Below are 15,304 nucleotides of genomic sequence, written 5' to 3'. Positions count from 1 at the left end.
AATGCACAATGTAGCTACTTCTCTAATCTCTTCGACCTCTCAACCCTAATTCTCTTTGACCTCCCAACCTTAATCTCTTCGACCTTCTGCCTACGAACTAGAAATGCCACCGTCAAACGAAACAAACACCGGAGGGAAGCTCCACCGTCGCGGGTCGAAGCCTCACCGTCGTGGTCGTCAGCTTGTGGTCGTGACCGTCACCGAAGCGTCGTCGTCTGGCTTTGGCCTTCTGAATTCTTCTGTTGTTCAATCTTTTTGAGTTTTTGTTTTGAGTTTTTTGGTTTTTTCAATTAAACTTTTTTTTAGTGATGAATTTAGGACAGATTTGTTAACTTTTGATGTTCTTCAGATGCAGAGTTCTTTTGAGGTCTTGTTCTGTTTTTTATTTTTTTTTGTTAATTATATAATTAATCATTTTATAATGTTTATATGATTAATCATTCTGTAATGTTGAATAAATTCGATGTAGGTTTAATTTTAGAATTTTACTCCGTTGATGTAGGTTCAATTTTTTCAATTCTATTATGTTGAATTAACTAGATAAATTAACAAAATAATCAGCAATAACAACATAATACTGTACAAAAAAGTAATGACTTTATGAATTTGGCCTTTTTAATCCTTTTCCTTTGGACCTATCTCTTGTAAATTTAAAAAAAAAAAGTGATGACTTTATAAATCTAGCCTTCATAATGTATTTCTCATTGTACACACTTAGGATTAGTTACTAACATCTTTTTTTTTCTCTGAAATGGTGTTGCATTTTTTGATTTTTTATGATTAGTATTTTTGGTAAGTTGAAAACTTGATTATTTGATTTTTTTTGTGGTAAAACATTATGTGTTTATCATTTAGATGCGTTTTGTTATATTTTAGTTATAAATTTTGATATTTAAAGTTGTTTATAAATTTTTATTAATAAATTATATATAATTTATTATGTAAAATTATGAAATTTTAAATTTTATTAAATTTAAAAAATTTAAATTTAAATATTTAAAATTATATATTAAATTTTTAATAATTTTATTTAATATTTAATTAAATCAATTAAATTTTGCTTAAATTCTGGTCGAATCATTAAATTAATAAACCAGTTACTTTACCGATTCATTAAGTTCTCACAGCTTTGAAACTAGTAACAGAAAAGAGAGAGTGTGTGAGAGAAAGTATGTGTGTCACCGAATATAATGTAAAATGGGCCCCTGGCCCATGTTAAGTTTGGGGCCCATGGTCAGTCGTCACTTTCCACCATCCAACGTACACGCCAAGGACAACGTAATAGGAGATACTACCCTATTCCTTTTCTATAATCGACACCAAACCTCCAAACATCGTTTTTTTTAATGCTGATATAGAATAAAATCCATATTATGAAACTAGTTTATTTCTGTATAATCTTCACTTACTCACTTCCCACTAAGATTATTATTATTATTATTATATATACACTAGGTCACTAGCTACGAATAATATAAGAAAATAAGCCACTTTTTTAAATCTTGATTAAGTGAATTACACGTAATGTTTCATTCCTGGAAAGGATTGTCATTTATTCATTAACAGTATTTTTATAATAATTTTTTCTTTCTACATATAATTGTTTCTGTTATTATGAAATCTAATTCTGCTAGTAGCCGTTGACGTCCTAGGTCGTCTTGGGTCATAATAATTATTTACATTTTTCTAACTAACTATAAAACCCCTACCCTAAAGTATTATTGAGCACTGAAAATGAGTTACTCTTATCTTAATCAATTGACTTGTTGGACACTCTTCTCTCCTATATATTTCTCAGACAATGACATTCTCAAACATTTATTTTTGTATTGATAGCTAGCTAGTACCATAGACTGTGTTTGTTTACAGAGATAGGACATTGAGACATACACATTGAGACACAAGATCATGTTTGATAGAAGAGATATTGATAGAGACAGTGTGTCCAGAGACACTGAATTAGTGTATTTTGTGTCCATCCTGACAGGAAAGACACAGAAACACTAATAAGGAACACAATTTATTTTTTTCATTATTTTTGTTAATTTTTCATAATTATATTTTTTTATTATTATTATATTTTTTATCTCAAATTTTTTGAATAAAAAAATAAAAATAAATTAGATTTTCATAATTTGTTATAGTTTTTCACTAAACAGAATACAAGAATACAAAAATTTTGTGTCTCTATTCATCAGTGCCTTATCCTATCATGTTCTCAGTATCTTGTCCTGTCCTATTCTCAAAAACAAGCGTAGTCATACGGTTCAATTAGCTAGCCGAATTAATTAATACGCTTCTATATAAATGTGGACTCAATCTATGTCTTTGGCTCAACTTATATTATACGTAATTGGGAAGTAACAAGGGGGCAAGAAAAATTGGTGCTTTGTTTCAGCACTTTCCTTTAGCTTCCAAAATTTGATATATACCGAAAGACCACAATTATCATTAAAGCTGATTAGATATGTATGCGTTTACTCAAATAAGTAGAAGTGGTAGAGTTTAAGCCGTGCAAAGGTATGTATTCAAATCTGAAACAATGAAAATAATTGAAATTTAAGTTTGATTGATGACGATAATCAATTTTAAAAGGACCTGTGTTGAATCGTGTATAAAGTATAGATGAAAAGATGAAGAGGTCAAAAGGAGGCCTAAAGATAAGGATGATATGATGCATATATATATATGGCTTTATTATTCCTTGGGGAAGGTGACTTCCCTTTTTTGTAATTGGCTTCACTTTAGTTACCAACATAATACAATCGCTGAATTCATTCGAATCTATATATTAAGACAAACTAAAGATGAGTGAATGCGTTATGCGTTGCAATCATGTCAGTTACGTTGTTACCTTTTTGTATTATAAGACAAGCAAAAGCAAATAAGCAATGCATACTTTGGAAAAAAAACAAACAGCGCACACAGAGAATGCTATGCTACTTCATTCATTAATCATTCATACCCTGAATCTCTCTAAATAACTTGCTCAGAAATTGATTGCCAAATGGTCACACAGGACCTTAGCTTGTTGGTCACTATTAAACTACTCTTCTATCTTAGTCTATGACAACAATAAAGAAGTCTCGTAGCCCACAATCTCTTAATTGAGTATGGAGAGACTATACCATGATAAAATTGTAATTGAATTTATGTATTATGTTGGACTAAATTTATGGGTCACGATACTTCTTTATTATTGTTATAGACTAAGATAGAAGAGTAGTTTAATAGTCACAATTTTTATAATTTATTTCATTTGCAGCTCCTTTTAATTGCAATAAGCTATAATGTGTTCATTATATGCAAAAATTACTTGATGTCTTCATCAGCTACTTTGAATTTATCGAAATCACAATATTATATTAAGCAATGGATAAGGTAACTGATTATGACTGGGAGCGCTTAGGCAGGGCATGGGCCATATAAATGTACTTAATTTCTAGGGCTAAATAATTATTCCTAATCAGAAGGCATGAGTGATGAAAGCCTATAACTAATAAAGATGGAGCTACCTACTGATAATAATAATAAGCGGGGAAATAATATTGTTGGAATCTATCATCACAAGAGATAAAATAAACGCTAGCAAAATTTGGTAGTGTGTGATGAGAACTTTGTTTCCTTTCTTGGAAGAAAAAGACACCATATAATTTTCGAGTGTGTTATGTATACACTAAAATCAAGTATTAAAATTAATTATTAATATAAAATACATATTAAAAATAAATTAAATTATAAATATATTTATATATAAATATATTAATAATAATAGATTAATTTTAATGACTGATTTTAGTGTATTTCAATTTTTTGTATGTAGTTAATCTCATCCAATTCAAAGATAACGCATGCTTATATATTTATTGTTAGACTATCGATACAGAAAGTGGCAAAAATGTGTATTCACAAAGAAACGACACATACATAGTACTATAGTAGCTAGCAAGTTAGGTAGAGTGACAGGAGAAAAAGAAAAACAGAAAAGTACTTATCATCTTTAATTTATGGTAAACAATCCTAAGGTTAATATTTGAGAATTATTAGATGATAATTTAATTAAATTGATTAAATTATTTAAAAAATTTTAATTATATATTTTATATAAAAACAGCTGGAGATAAGTTTTTAATATAATTTATTTATATGCAATGACCTTACCTACTAACTGGTATAATCTGGTACATAGAACACTGATCCGTACACATGGCATGTACATAACCGCATATATCATAATTATAATTATTATATTCATAATACTGTGCATGATGTTGCATTGTAGATCTGAATCATCCACTCAATGTTAATTAAAATTTTTTACCATACTCCTCATCTAGAATAGTATTTGCTTTATTTGATTCTTTGAGTGCAAGGGACCGGGAATATTATTTCAAATTATTTTAGGAGATAATTTGATAAATATTAAATATGATAAATTTTGACATTTTTTTTTCTCTCTTTAGTATTATGGAGTCATTTTATTATTGTTATTAAATAATTCATTATGTTGTAGTAGCGGGATGTGATGACAAAATCACTTAGAATTAGGGGTGTATATGGTTTGGTCCGGCTCAAAAATTTAGTCCGGTCTCAAACATTTTAAAAACTAATTTAGTGTGATTTCATTAAGTTTAGGGTCGGGTAAAGGTTTTAAAAGTAGACCCGGTCATTATTTTGAGTCGAGTCCGGACCATAGCTTGTGTCACCCGAACTCGGACCGGTGGCCCGAGCATCATACACAATTAATATTTTGTATTATTAGTGATGGATGATGGCTATTTTTATGTGAAATTTAAATATTATAAACTTTAATATTTTGTGCTATTAGTCATTATAAAATTATAAGTTAATGTTTTATGTTTAAAATGCATAAGACTTTAGACTAATGCATAATATTGTGTTATTTGTATTGATTTAAATAGTTGGTGCTATTAGACAATATTAGTATTGATTATGGTTATGTTTTAGTTTTAGAGAATAGTTGGTTCTTGTTATATTTTTTTAAGTGAATTTTACTATGTGAATTGTGAAATAATGGTTGAAAATTAAGTGATTTTTACATGCTAAAGATTCGGTTTTTATCCGATTTTTATTCGGTTTTACCCGGTTCGAAAGTGCGTAGGTTTTATTGGGTTTATGATCGGATTAGGATCTAAAAATTAGGCCCAATCTATATTTCGGATCGAGTCGGGTCTGAATTGAGCCAAATCCAGTGTGAGCCGACCCATGTACACCCCTACTTACAATTGCGGAGTTGAATTAATGAGAGACAAGAAGGCAAAGTGGCAAGTGGATAAGGGAAAACGAAAGCTGCAAAACCACCAAAAATTAAAGAGCTTAGAAGAGAAGAAGAGAAAGGAAATTGATCATTCACCCAACTATAGCTAGCTATACTGCTTTTTAAAAAAGCATGTATAATAATTGAAAGAATATATAGGCATTTGTTGGGGTTAAAATAATGAACGAATTAAAAGTCGATTAGGTGCGTTTTTTCCCTTGTGGGGTTTGCCATAAATAATGAACAAGGGAGACACCAATAAGCAAACTCGACCAACAACCTAAGTGATATACATATATTATTCATTTTTGATACTGATTTCCACTAACAAATAATTATAAATATTGAAAATGATTGAAAGGACCAATCAGTACCCGCCACGCACCAAGTCACTTGTCTCTCACGTGAATGCGTTAATGATTATATTATAATGCATTGGATAATGCTTCGTAAGATGGTGACTTGTTGTAAAACCAGAGATACATGAACATGAGCAGTATACGACACCATCACCATGCCTAAATATATCAAGAAAAAAAAAATGCCAACCATGAGTACATATTATTTGTTAGCTAGATTCATTCATTATTATTCTTGCCACTCTATCTATAACATACAACAACAATAATAACTTTATCTATTAAGTGAAATATTGCTATTGCACAATATCATTTACTTTTGATATATCAAATTATTAAGGTGAATGCTATCCTACCATCTCTAAAGTAACATGTAAGTTATTCTCTCTAATTTGGGAAGAGAAAATAAGACATTCAATGAGACGGTGATGCTTGGGGGCGTAATGACGACAATGAAGAAGTGAGGAGGAGTAAACGCAATTAGAGAGAGTTGGAGTACCTTTTTTAGAAGAATGATTTGGGAAGAAAAAACGAAACACCAATGAGACAGTGATGCTTGGGAGGCGCAACGACGACGAAAGAATGGAGAAGATAACTCAGGTTAAAATATCTATATATATGATATTTCTTATGTCCAATTAAAATTGGAACCAGATTATTGTTGTTTCAGATATGGAGTTGCTTCAGGATTCAGGGGAGGCCCACGTTTAAGTATAGAGAGGCGTATCAGACCCATTTGAACAAACCCCACACGTCTATTTGGTTTCTCAATCATAGACCCATGCATTTATTAAAGCAGAAAAGATAATACTACCCGAAGATAAAAGCAAAAGGAAAAGAATTCATGAAGGAAAAAAAATCAGGTAACATCCTCCATTTGCCACACTATTATATATTTTTCATAGCTCTACTTTATTTTCCTTTTCTGATATAAAAAAAGGTTGCTGTTGTGTCATTATATGGAAAAGGTTTGTTGACTATCACAGGAAATTTAGATGCAGAATTCAATGATAAATTAATCACAGAAAAACATAGTAGCTGTGCACTAAAATATTGGAGATTTTTTTGGTCTGAACTAATATATAGATTTCTGACATGTTTTTATCACTAATATTACCAAATGATAAACTACCAAAATGATTGAATCTTCTCAAATGCAGATTATAGTTTATAGAATAATAAAGAGTAATAACATTATTAAAGTCTAACTTGTCTAAATTTTGATTAAGTACAAATCTTCATTCTTTTTTCTTCTTCTTATTGTTGCGGCTGCTGTTGTTGTTGTTAACTGTTAAGTGGTGTATTATCCAATCTGTGAGCAGGTAAATTTTGATGTGCAAGTGGATCAATCATATCATCAAGAAAAAAAAGAACTATATAGACAAAAGGCTTTCACTAAAAAACAAAAAAGGAACAGGGGGTCCAACTCCAGCATCAGCACTAAAGCTGGACAAGCTTCTCCATGATTTTTGCATCCCTTGTTTGCCCTGAAATTGCAACAAAAAATTCCCCCACAATTATATATTTCAAACTTTACATGATTGTTATAGCAGCAATGTATTTTACGGGATGATAATAATTAGGAGTATTTATGAATTGTATTCGATACGCATATTTGTGATATTTATCCGAATCCAATCCAAAAAATGCGGATATGAATTCGATCTACAAGACTATCAGATTGCGGATTTTATGTAAGGATCCGCATATCCGCAGATCTGCAAAAAAAAAAATAAATAAGTAAATATATTTTAAGAGTAAACATATTTAAAAATTAAAAGAATAAAAAAGAAATTTTATTGATATTTTTAATAAAAATAAGTTTTAAAAATAATTTTTGTATTTTGTGGATATATCCGATATCCGATCCGCAAATGTACAGATTCGATCGAATTGGATCTAAACTTAAAAACTGTGGATATTGAATCCGATTCGATAACTTTAGTGCAGATCAAATTAAGATTTTGGTCATATCCGATCTAATCTAATCCGGATTCATCCCGAACAATAATTAGCCAGATTAACTATTTCGTAATTAATTAACACAAACATTGGGGGCATGGGGCCAATCATAACAAATTAACAATCATTATTTCCTTTGTTATAATCTGAGTCTGAAAGCACTAATGTTTGTAGTAGTCCTATTGGTGCCACCCCGGCCCAGTCAATGATTCCTATTTTGACTGTAGCTATTGGGATGTCCACATCTATCCATAAGTATAGAGATATAATAAATTTGGATAATTTTATAATAAGAAGTTTTTATGTGAAGAGAATGAAAAAAAATTATAATTTATTTTAAAAAAATAATAAAAAATGAAAGGACATATTTTTTTTAGATTGATATCCAATTATCTGTTCTAGAGAATTTTCATTTCTTTTTTATTATAACATATGTACCAAAAAGTTTTATATTGTTATCTAATAACATTGTTGTGTTTAAATTATTTTTTAAGTAGTGAATTTGAAAATTAGTTATTTTAATAGGATAATTAATTTATATAATAAAACAACATATATTGATATGTTACTTTAGAAATGGATGAAATACAAATCCACCAAAGTGATTTATTGACATACAAATCTAATAATGTTGTGGTTGTGCATGATGATTCATACAACTTATTCATGATGTTCCACTTTGGAGCATTTCATGCTTAATAATAGATAGCTAATAAAGGTTTCAGATTGCAATTGGATGCATTGGCTGATCCAAATCTAGTGGTTGGTTGGCTTAGCTTGTTTCACTATGAGTATGAAGTTACTATTACACAATTGTGGAGTTTGATATGAATGATGATCCTCTTAGACATTAAAACTCTACTAAATAAAGCGTGTATATATAGTATACTCAACAAAATGCAAACATCTAAACTTTTGATTCTACCACATGAGATCCTGTTCTTGTGTGTAACCACAGATAGGACATGTTGTCATTTTATGGATCAGCATGATGAGACAGATTAAGAAATAATACTACTTTAAATAATAATGAAAATATAGAATTGATGAATGGTGGTGACTTTCTATATGTATATTTGATGTGTTACCTTACACAAATGATTTTCACCCTTTAAATCTAGTCCTTTCCTTTTCATCCATACTAAGCGGAATAGGGTAACTCAATGATTAAGTGTGTGTTTAGATTTCAGTTTGTAAATGGAAGTTTGCATAAAATTGATTTTACAAACTTGATTTTGATAAAAAGTAAGTTTGTGTTTAAGTGATTTATGTTTGATAATCTTTATATCAAAATGGATTATAGTAAAATAAATATTGTTTGGATCACACTACTCAAAATTACTTTTAGATAAAAAATTACTAAAATAGACATCAAGTTAAATAAATTTTTTATATTATTTTATCATTTTAATTTAGATATTTAAATAAATATTATTAATTAATTTTATAATAAAATTAATATTTACTTACTAAAATAAAAATAATATATAAAAATTGACAATATATTTTTATATCAAAAGCAAAAATAATATATAAAAAATATATCAAAATATACTTTATTAAATTATATTACTTATAATTTTTTTAATATTCTCCGTAGTGACAGGTGGACGGAATGTGTCGAAAGGACGAATCTGAGTCCCGAAGTGCAACTTCAGGGACGAATATGAGTAACTATTAAGTTTAGGGACTACTATGAGGCTCGGGTGCAACTTCAAGGATCACTTTTGAGGCTTATCCCGAAGTTTGGCAAATGAATTAAGGTAAAGATAGATATATTCTATGAAGATTCACTTGGCATATAGAACCAATTAACATTATTGGACATGTTAATCTTATATATATATTTTTTGTAATAAGTTATATTTTGGCCAATATACAAGGAAAAGAAAAAAATTATGTAAACCAAAGAGATTAATAAAGTAATAAAAATAAGGAGTTAGTCACTACTTATTGTCTTATTATCTTGGTTCAAGGTAAATTAGACTCTAATTTTTTTCATTTTATCAACTTTTTCATTTTAGAGAAACTTGTTCTTAAAAAGAAAAAGTGAAAAACATACTACTAAGTTTATTTGTCCTTGCATTGGACAACACATGCACATGAATGTGTTATGTGATTCGATTGTAAGGCTAAGAAATAGCATTGCACACTACCCAGGAAAATATAATGGAGGGCATATTGGCACTATGGTCATGAAATTTCGTTTTCAAGCTTTGCAATGGTAGCTATCACAAATTCACAATAGGAGCATTTCGCTAGTGCTTTAACATTATACCAGGAAAAGATGACATCATCATCATCATCATCTCAGTAATAATAAATTAAATGATAATGCAGTAAAAATCCACAGCAATGGAGAATCATGTTGTACTAGGATTTTCATTATATGACAAAGATATGGTGATGAGAAGCATGGTACGTTTGTTAAAGTTAAAGTTTTTCACCTAACCTATCCACTCAAAGAAGGTTTTTATGGGTAACATTTCCAGAGACATAGAAAAAGGTTGAGATACTGCATGGTAAAGAACAGAAAGAAGGGCCATGCATGATGATACTTATATATATGTGGAGTATGAGTGGATGATCAGTATGAGTAAGTGGGTAGAAAATAACAAAGGCTCAACAGCACAAATGTTTCCTCATCACCAGACACATATATGGCTTATTAGTGATTAATTGCAACCTCAAGGGCCCCTTTCAATCCCACCTCAAACTCCCACTTTCTTTTTTCTATTTGCTTTTCCGTACAAATAAACATGTATTATAACATAAGACTTCTTTTTTCAAAAATTAAGATAAAATGTAGAACCACTAAGGATAAGAAGTACAGCTCTAAGATAATAGGCAATTATATATTTCGGGTCACCTTATTATGCTGTTGATTTCACTATTATAGTTGAGCATGCGATGCCTTGTTGATAAATCATAAAAACTTGTACATGAAAATAATGTATTGAAGGCATAGGTGGTCCTTGGGAGTTGTCTTAGTCAGTGATAGATGGAGGCTTTGGTCTTAATCAGAAGAAAGCTGTATATCTCTTCTCTTGGTATTCCTATCTTCCTCTTTGCTGGGATAGGTCTATATTGTCCTAACTTTTTTCTCTTGTTTTCTTCTCCTTTTTGGTAGGACACCAGACATAAATGCCTCTTGCGTTTTCCAATAGTCACCCTTTCTTTTCCCAACACTACTTTCTCTGTCTTTATTCATGTTGTTCACAAACACATCTCATGTCAGTTTTAAACAATTTTTCTTTTATAATGACGTTAAAACTAATCAAGCTTAACTATGTAACATTCATATAGTAACTCAGTGATGATGGCACGAGTAAAGTGGATAAAAATCAAATCACTTATTCAAAACACTGGTTTGCCATACAAGATTCACTACTTCCCTTTGTCAAAACTCTACAATGCCTTTCTCGGTCGGTGGAAAATTAAATGCAGCCTCTTTGATATCCACAAGTTCTAATTTAAATAACGGACATTGCAATTTCCAAGCAATTATGCTGCATGACAAGTTGGCCTGATACTGTTGTGTAAACATAATTTTAAGATTTTTGGATAAGAAATGATTTTATATCATTCCATGTGTTATACCCTCTACAATAGTAACTATTTGTTCACTACATTGACATGTATGGTATATTTTCGATGATGAATACCTTGGCACAATAATTCCCACAACACTTGGTAGTCAATGATAAAGAAAGCAGCAAGCCACTACTACAAACTTTGCATAGAGCCATTTGCCTTATGCAAGATCTTAGAAGATAAAACAAATGCGATCTAAATACTTGAATCTAACAAAGTCCTCTACAATGTCTAAATGACTGAGCAAGATCTGATATTAACATGATAAGCGGAGAAACCATAAACAGGAAAAAGGTTATATGACATTGGTGATATATTTGCCTCAATCATAATACAGTTAGCTTCCCAGCTTTAGTCTAGATATTGATCCTAGCAGAATAGGCAGAATCATGGGGAAAAAGAAACCAAGAATGATGAGTAGCTGAACTAAGAATTCATCTAATGCCAGAAAAATCAATCTACATAACAAAATTCCTCACATCCCCTATTCAATATAAGTGAAATAGTAATTGAAATGAAATGAAAGATGATTCTGCCTCTCCTTTGCTGGATAGAATGTATGGTTCACAGTTCTGCCTCCCTCTGTTCAATGTTCATTATCATTTGCCCCTGAAATTTAAGAGACATAGTAGAAAAAATAGAAAAATCATTCATCTAGAAAAGTAAACCTCGAGAGTTACAAAAGGAGTTTTAATTTTACTTACGTGTTCATCATTAACGTTATGTTGTCTCCTTTAAGAAGGATCCTCCCTAAATAAACAATAACAGGCTTCAGAACTTGCATGAACAGGTGGAAAGAAATTAACCAAATTTAGAAACTTTAGCATACCCAATGTCTTTCTCGTATTCTTCTTTACGTTCACTTCTTCAGCATCATCAAGAACCAAATTCATGTATTCATCAAAACCCTGTTTAGAATTAAATAAAATTAAAATCACACTATCATTAATTATCTGCTGAGATATTCAATATTTGTCATGAGGATAATATGCTGCCAACAACAACAATAACAATCAAGGCTTCTTCTAGCAACACATGTGTTCAAGTGCACAAACTCTAGATTTGATTGTCAACATATCAGTTTTATAATACATTTGAGCAATTAAGATTCTCTTTTTTTCCCCTACCAACTCAGAAAAATTCAGGTCTGCTAGCAAGAGAACGGAAATATGGTGGAGAAGACAAAATAAATGAAAAAGTATGAAAGGATATCAGGTTTCTAGGTCTCAGATTCTCCTCCTAAAGTCCAGGGTATTTATAAATGATTATAATGCTTGTGAATGTTGCTGATTTTTGGCCAAACCGTCATAATAGAAAGTCATATGGAGTAGCTTGGACCTTATTGAAGCTATACCACATTGCACTATTGCTAATTTGCTATGCCAACAACATGGCTCTATAGTCTATAGTCCTTTACTCTAGATACTTATCATCTCAGTTGCTTGCACAACGAAGTGATGCTGTTTCCCAAGTCGTTGTTTTTCTACATATTTTGAGTTCACCAACTGGATAATAAAACTAACCAACAGACATAAAAAAATTTCACATTTGCAAGCAAACCCAGAAATTGAAGGCAGGTCACAGTAAAACTTATTCATCGACCTTAGCTAGTAACATCATTGGATTTGCATAATTTAACGGACATTGGAACACCAACCACTATCAAACTAGCAAAAACTCACTTGAAATGATTCAGCATTAACCACAGTGCACATACATTTCAAACCTACAACCTTTTCCAATAAATGAACTTTGAAGTATACGAAAGGCAATTTTGTTGAGCAAGAGAAACCACATAAGAAAAAAGTAGGAAAGGACTCACGATGATTCGGCCTTCGATCCTCAAATCCTTTTGCTCGAAGAGCCAAATCTGAATGCGAGCTTTCTGCAGAGAAATGATATTAGAGAATTTGGGGAAAACACAGAAGGAGTCATGAACCGAGAAATCATCAATGTAGTAAGTATGCAAGGACTTACACTTTGAAGAAACCTGAAAATCAAGTTCTGGGGAAAGCAGAAAGGAAGAGGATTAGGTTAAAGAGAAAAACAAAAAGAAAAGGAAAGGTGAGTGAGAAACGCACAATAGGTTGGGTCATAACCCTCTGAACTTTGGTGCTAGCCATGGCGAAAAGGATTCAGGAAGATCGTTGTTGTTTGCAGCTAAAACCCTAAACCCCAAAATCTCAAAGCTCAATCAAATCGAGGGATTCCAATTTGCTTTGCTCATTTGCGGTGTTCCATTGGGGTCAGTATATGTCACGTGCAAACCATGTGAATATCAATGTCTGGGTTGTTTGATAAATGAAGAGGCCCACAAATTTTTTGGTTGGGGCCTTGAAATGTCATTTAAATGGGCTAGCTCATTACTTCAACATTCAATAATGCTCATTGTGGTAAGGCTGAGTCTAATGGACAATCTATAAGTCTCTTAAATCATATATCTGGGTTCAATGTAAATTGTATGTCCAAAAATAAAAAATAAAAGACATAATGCTCATTAAAAAGTATTAAACTTTTGTCCTTAATTTTATAAGATGCTGTTGATCACCTACCTTGTTCACTGAATTTATACAAAAATACATATAATTAATTTTCGTCAACTAGTCATTTTCACTCTTGATCTCTAGATATATTTTTAAAAATCTTTTGATGATGTAATCATAGGGGTAACTGTTTATTAAAGAAAGTATAGTCTAGAGTGTATATAATAATAAGCTAATTCTATGGTATCTATGAGTTTTTGTCTAAATTTTGCTTAATTTATTTTTTTTAGTAAATTTTGATTTTCCGTGACAGGTTCAACATTTCTCACTTTCCCCCTTCTTGTGTAGAAGTGAACTTTGCCACCCAACCTCCCAGCTCCCATAAACTTAATAACTTATAGTTAGCGGCACATCGCTATATATTTAATACGTGTAAATTTCCACATATTTTTGTGTAACATAGTTATAGTTTTGACATCAGAAATGAAAGGTGAATATACTTATATCAAATATAAAAATAAGAGTGTGTTAATGGAATATTTGTACAATGTATACATTACTAAGGATCGAATTCTTGACTTTTCGGATCTAGAACTCTGATATTATGTCATGATACCACTCATCTCAAAAGCTTACGCTGATGGAAAAATGTAACACTAATAGTTATATCTCTAATATTTCTTAAACCTCCATTATACACATTGTACAAATATTCCATTGACTCTTTATACTTTTTCTAAAAATAAAAAGACATAGCAAAGTAAATAATTATATATTCAGTTTCTATATGTAATATTGAGTGCAATAACACATGTTTCATCAAACATTATTAATAAATTAAATGCTATAAGCATATTGCACAAGAAAAAAAATGATACAAATATATATTCTATGTGTCTGAGGGGTAACATACTGAGATGAAACAGAGATGCTCTCATTTTTTTAGTTGTCTAAAAAAATTGGAAAAAATTAAAAGGAGAAAAAGAGAGAGAAGAAATGAAAGAAGAAGAGGAGGAAATGATTGACTTGACCTAGTATATATGATGCAAACTATTATTATTGTACAAGTCAAATATTTTACTTTTCCATTTACATGTTGCCATGTATGAAAGAAACAACATATTCTCTATTTTAGAAGAAGATACTTCCTTCTCATACTATTATCATATTCACATTCAAAATTTATTTAATTACTTCCCTCACTTAATCTATTTCCCTTGTCCTTACATTTTTTCTCTTTATTTTCTTAGTTGTACATCATATATAAATAATTATGCTACATATATATTAAAAGAATAGTGCTAGGGACCAATGGCCTAAGCGTACAATGTGTACAATGGGCTAAATCTTTGGTCCATGAATAAAATGAACATCACCGGCCACTTATCCCAAAAATTCATTAAGGATTGAACTCTTAACCTTTCGGATCTAGAATTCTAGTACCATATCTGAAACCACTCATCCCAAAAGCGTAATATGATCTCTAATACTTCCTAAATCTCCATTGTACACATTGTACGCTTAGGTCATTGGCTCCCTATACTTTCTCATATTAAAATTAGTTGCTAAAATTAGTTATTAATATAAAATATATGTTAGAATATAAATATATATTAAAAATAAATTAA

General features: G+C 30.6%; 1 protein-coding gene and 1 long non-coding RNA gene across 3 annotated transcripts; one reads left to right on the top strand and one right to left on the bottom strand.

The window, feature by feature from the left end:
• LOC110264466 lies at window positions 5,664–7,040 on the top strand. Of its 2 annotated transcripts, XR_002350651.1 has the most exons (3): window positions 5,665–6,237; window positions 6,308–6,500; window positions 6,960–7,040. It is a non-coding gene; the product is annotated as an uncharacterized LOC110264466 (long non-coding RNA). The 2 variants fall into 2 exon arrangements; XR_002350650.1 differs by having other exon boundaries at window positions 5,664–6,500.
• LOC107641952 (small nuclear ribonucleoprotein E) lies at window positions 11,430–13,458 on the bottom strand. The gene is made up of 6 exons (XM_016345319.2): window positions 13,275–13,458; window positions 13,171–13,197; window positions 13,016–13,078; window positions 12,023–12,101; window positions 11,898–11,943; window positions 11,430–11,802 (listed from the first exon to the last, which is right to left on the bottom strand). The coding sequence occupies exons 1-6, from the start codon at window positions 13,314–13,316 to the stop codon at window positions 11,793–11,795; spliced, it is 267 nt and encodes an 88-aa protein (XP_016200805.1). The 5' UTR covers window positions 13,317–13,458; the 3' UTR covers window positions 11,430–11,792.

Source organism: Arachis ipaensis, chromosome B01 (assembly GCF_000816755.2).
Source record: "Arachis ipaensis cultivar K30076 chromosome B01, Araip1.1, whole genome shotgun sequence".
NCBI lineage: Eukaryota > Viridiplantae > Streptophyta > Magnoliopsida > Fabales > Fabaceae > Arachis > Arachis ipaensis.
This window is presented reverse-complemented; position numbering and strand designations above follow the sequence as displayed.

Excerpts from the sequence above, each read along its gene's own strand:
- LOC107641952 (XM_016345319.2), bottom strand. The coding sequence starts at position 13,316 with ATGGCTAGCACCAAAGTTCAGAGGGTTATGACCCAACCTATT. Across the intron at positions 13,198-13,274 it reads GGGTTATGACCCAACCTATT|AACTTGATTTTCAGGTTTCT; the intron begins GTGCGTTTCTCA and ends TGCTTTCCCCAG. Across the intron at positions 13,079-13,170 it reads TTTTCAGGTTTCTTCAAAGT|AAAGCTCGCATTCAGATTTG; the intron begins GTAAGTCCTTGC and ends ATTTCTCTGCAG.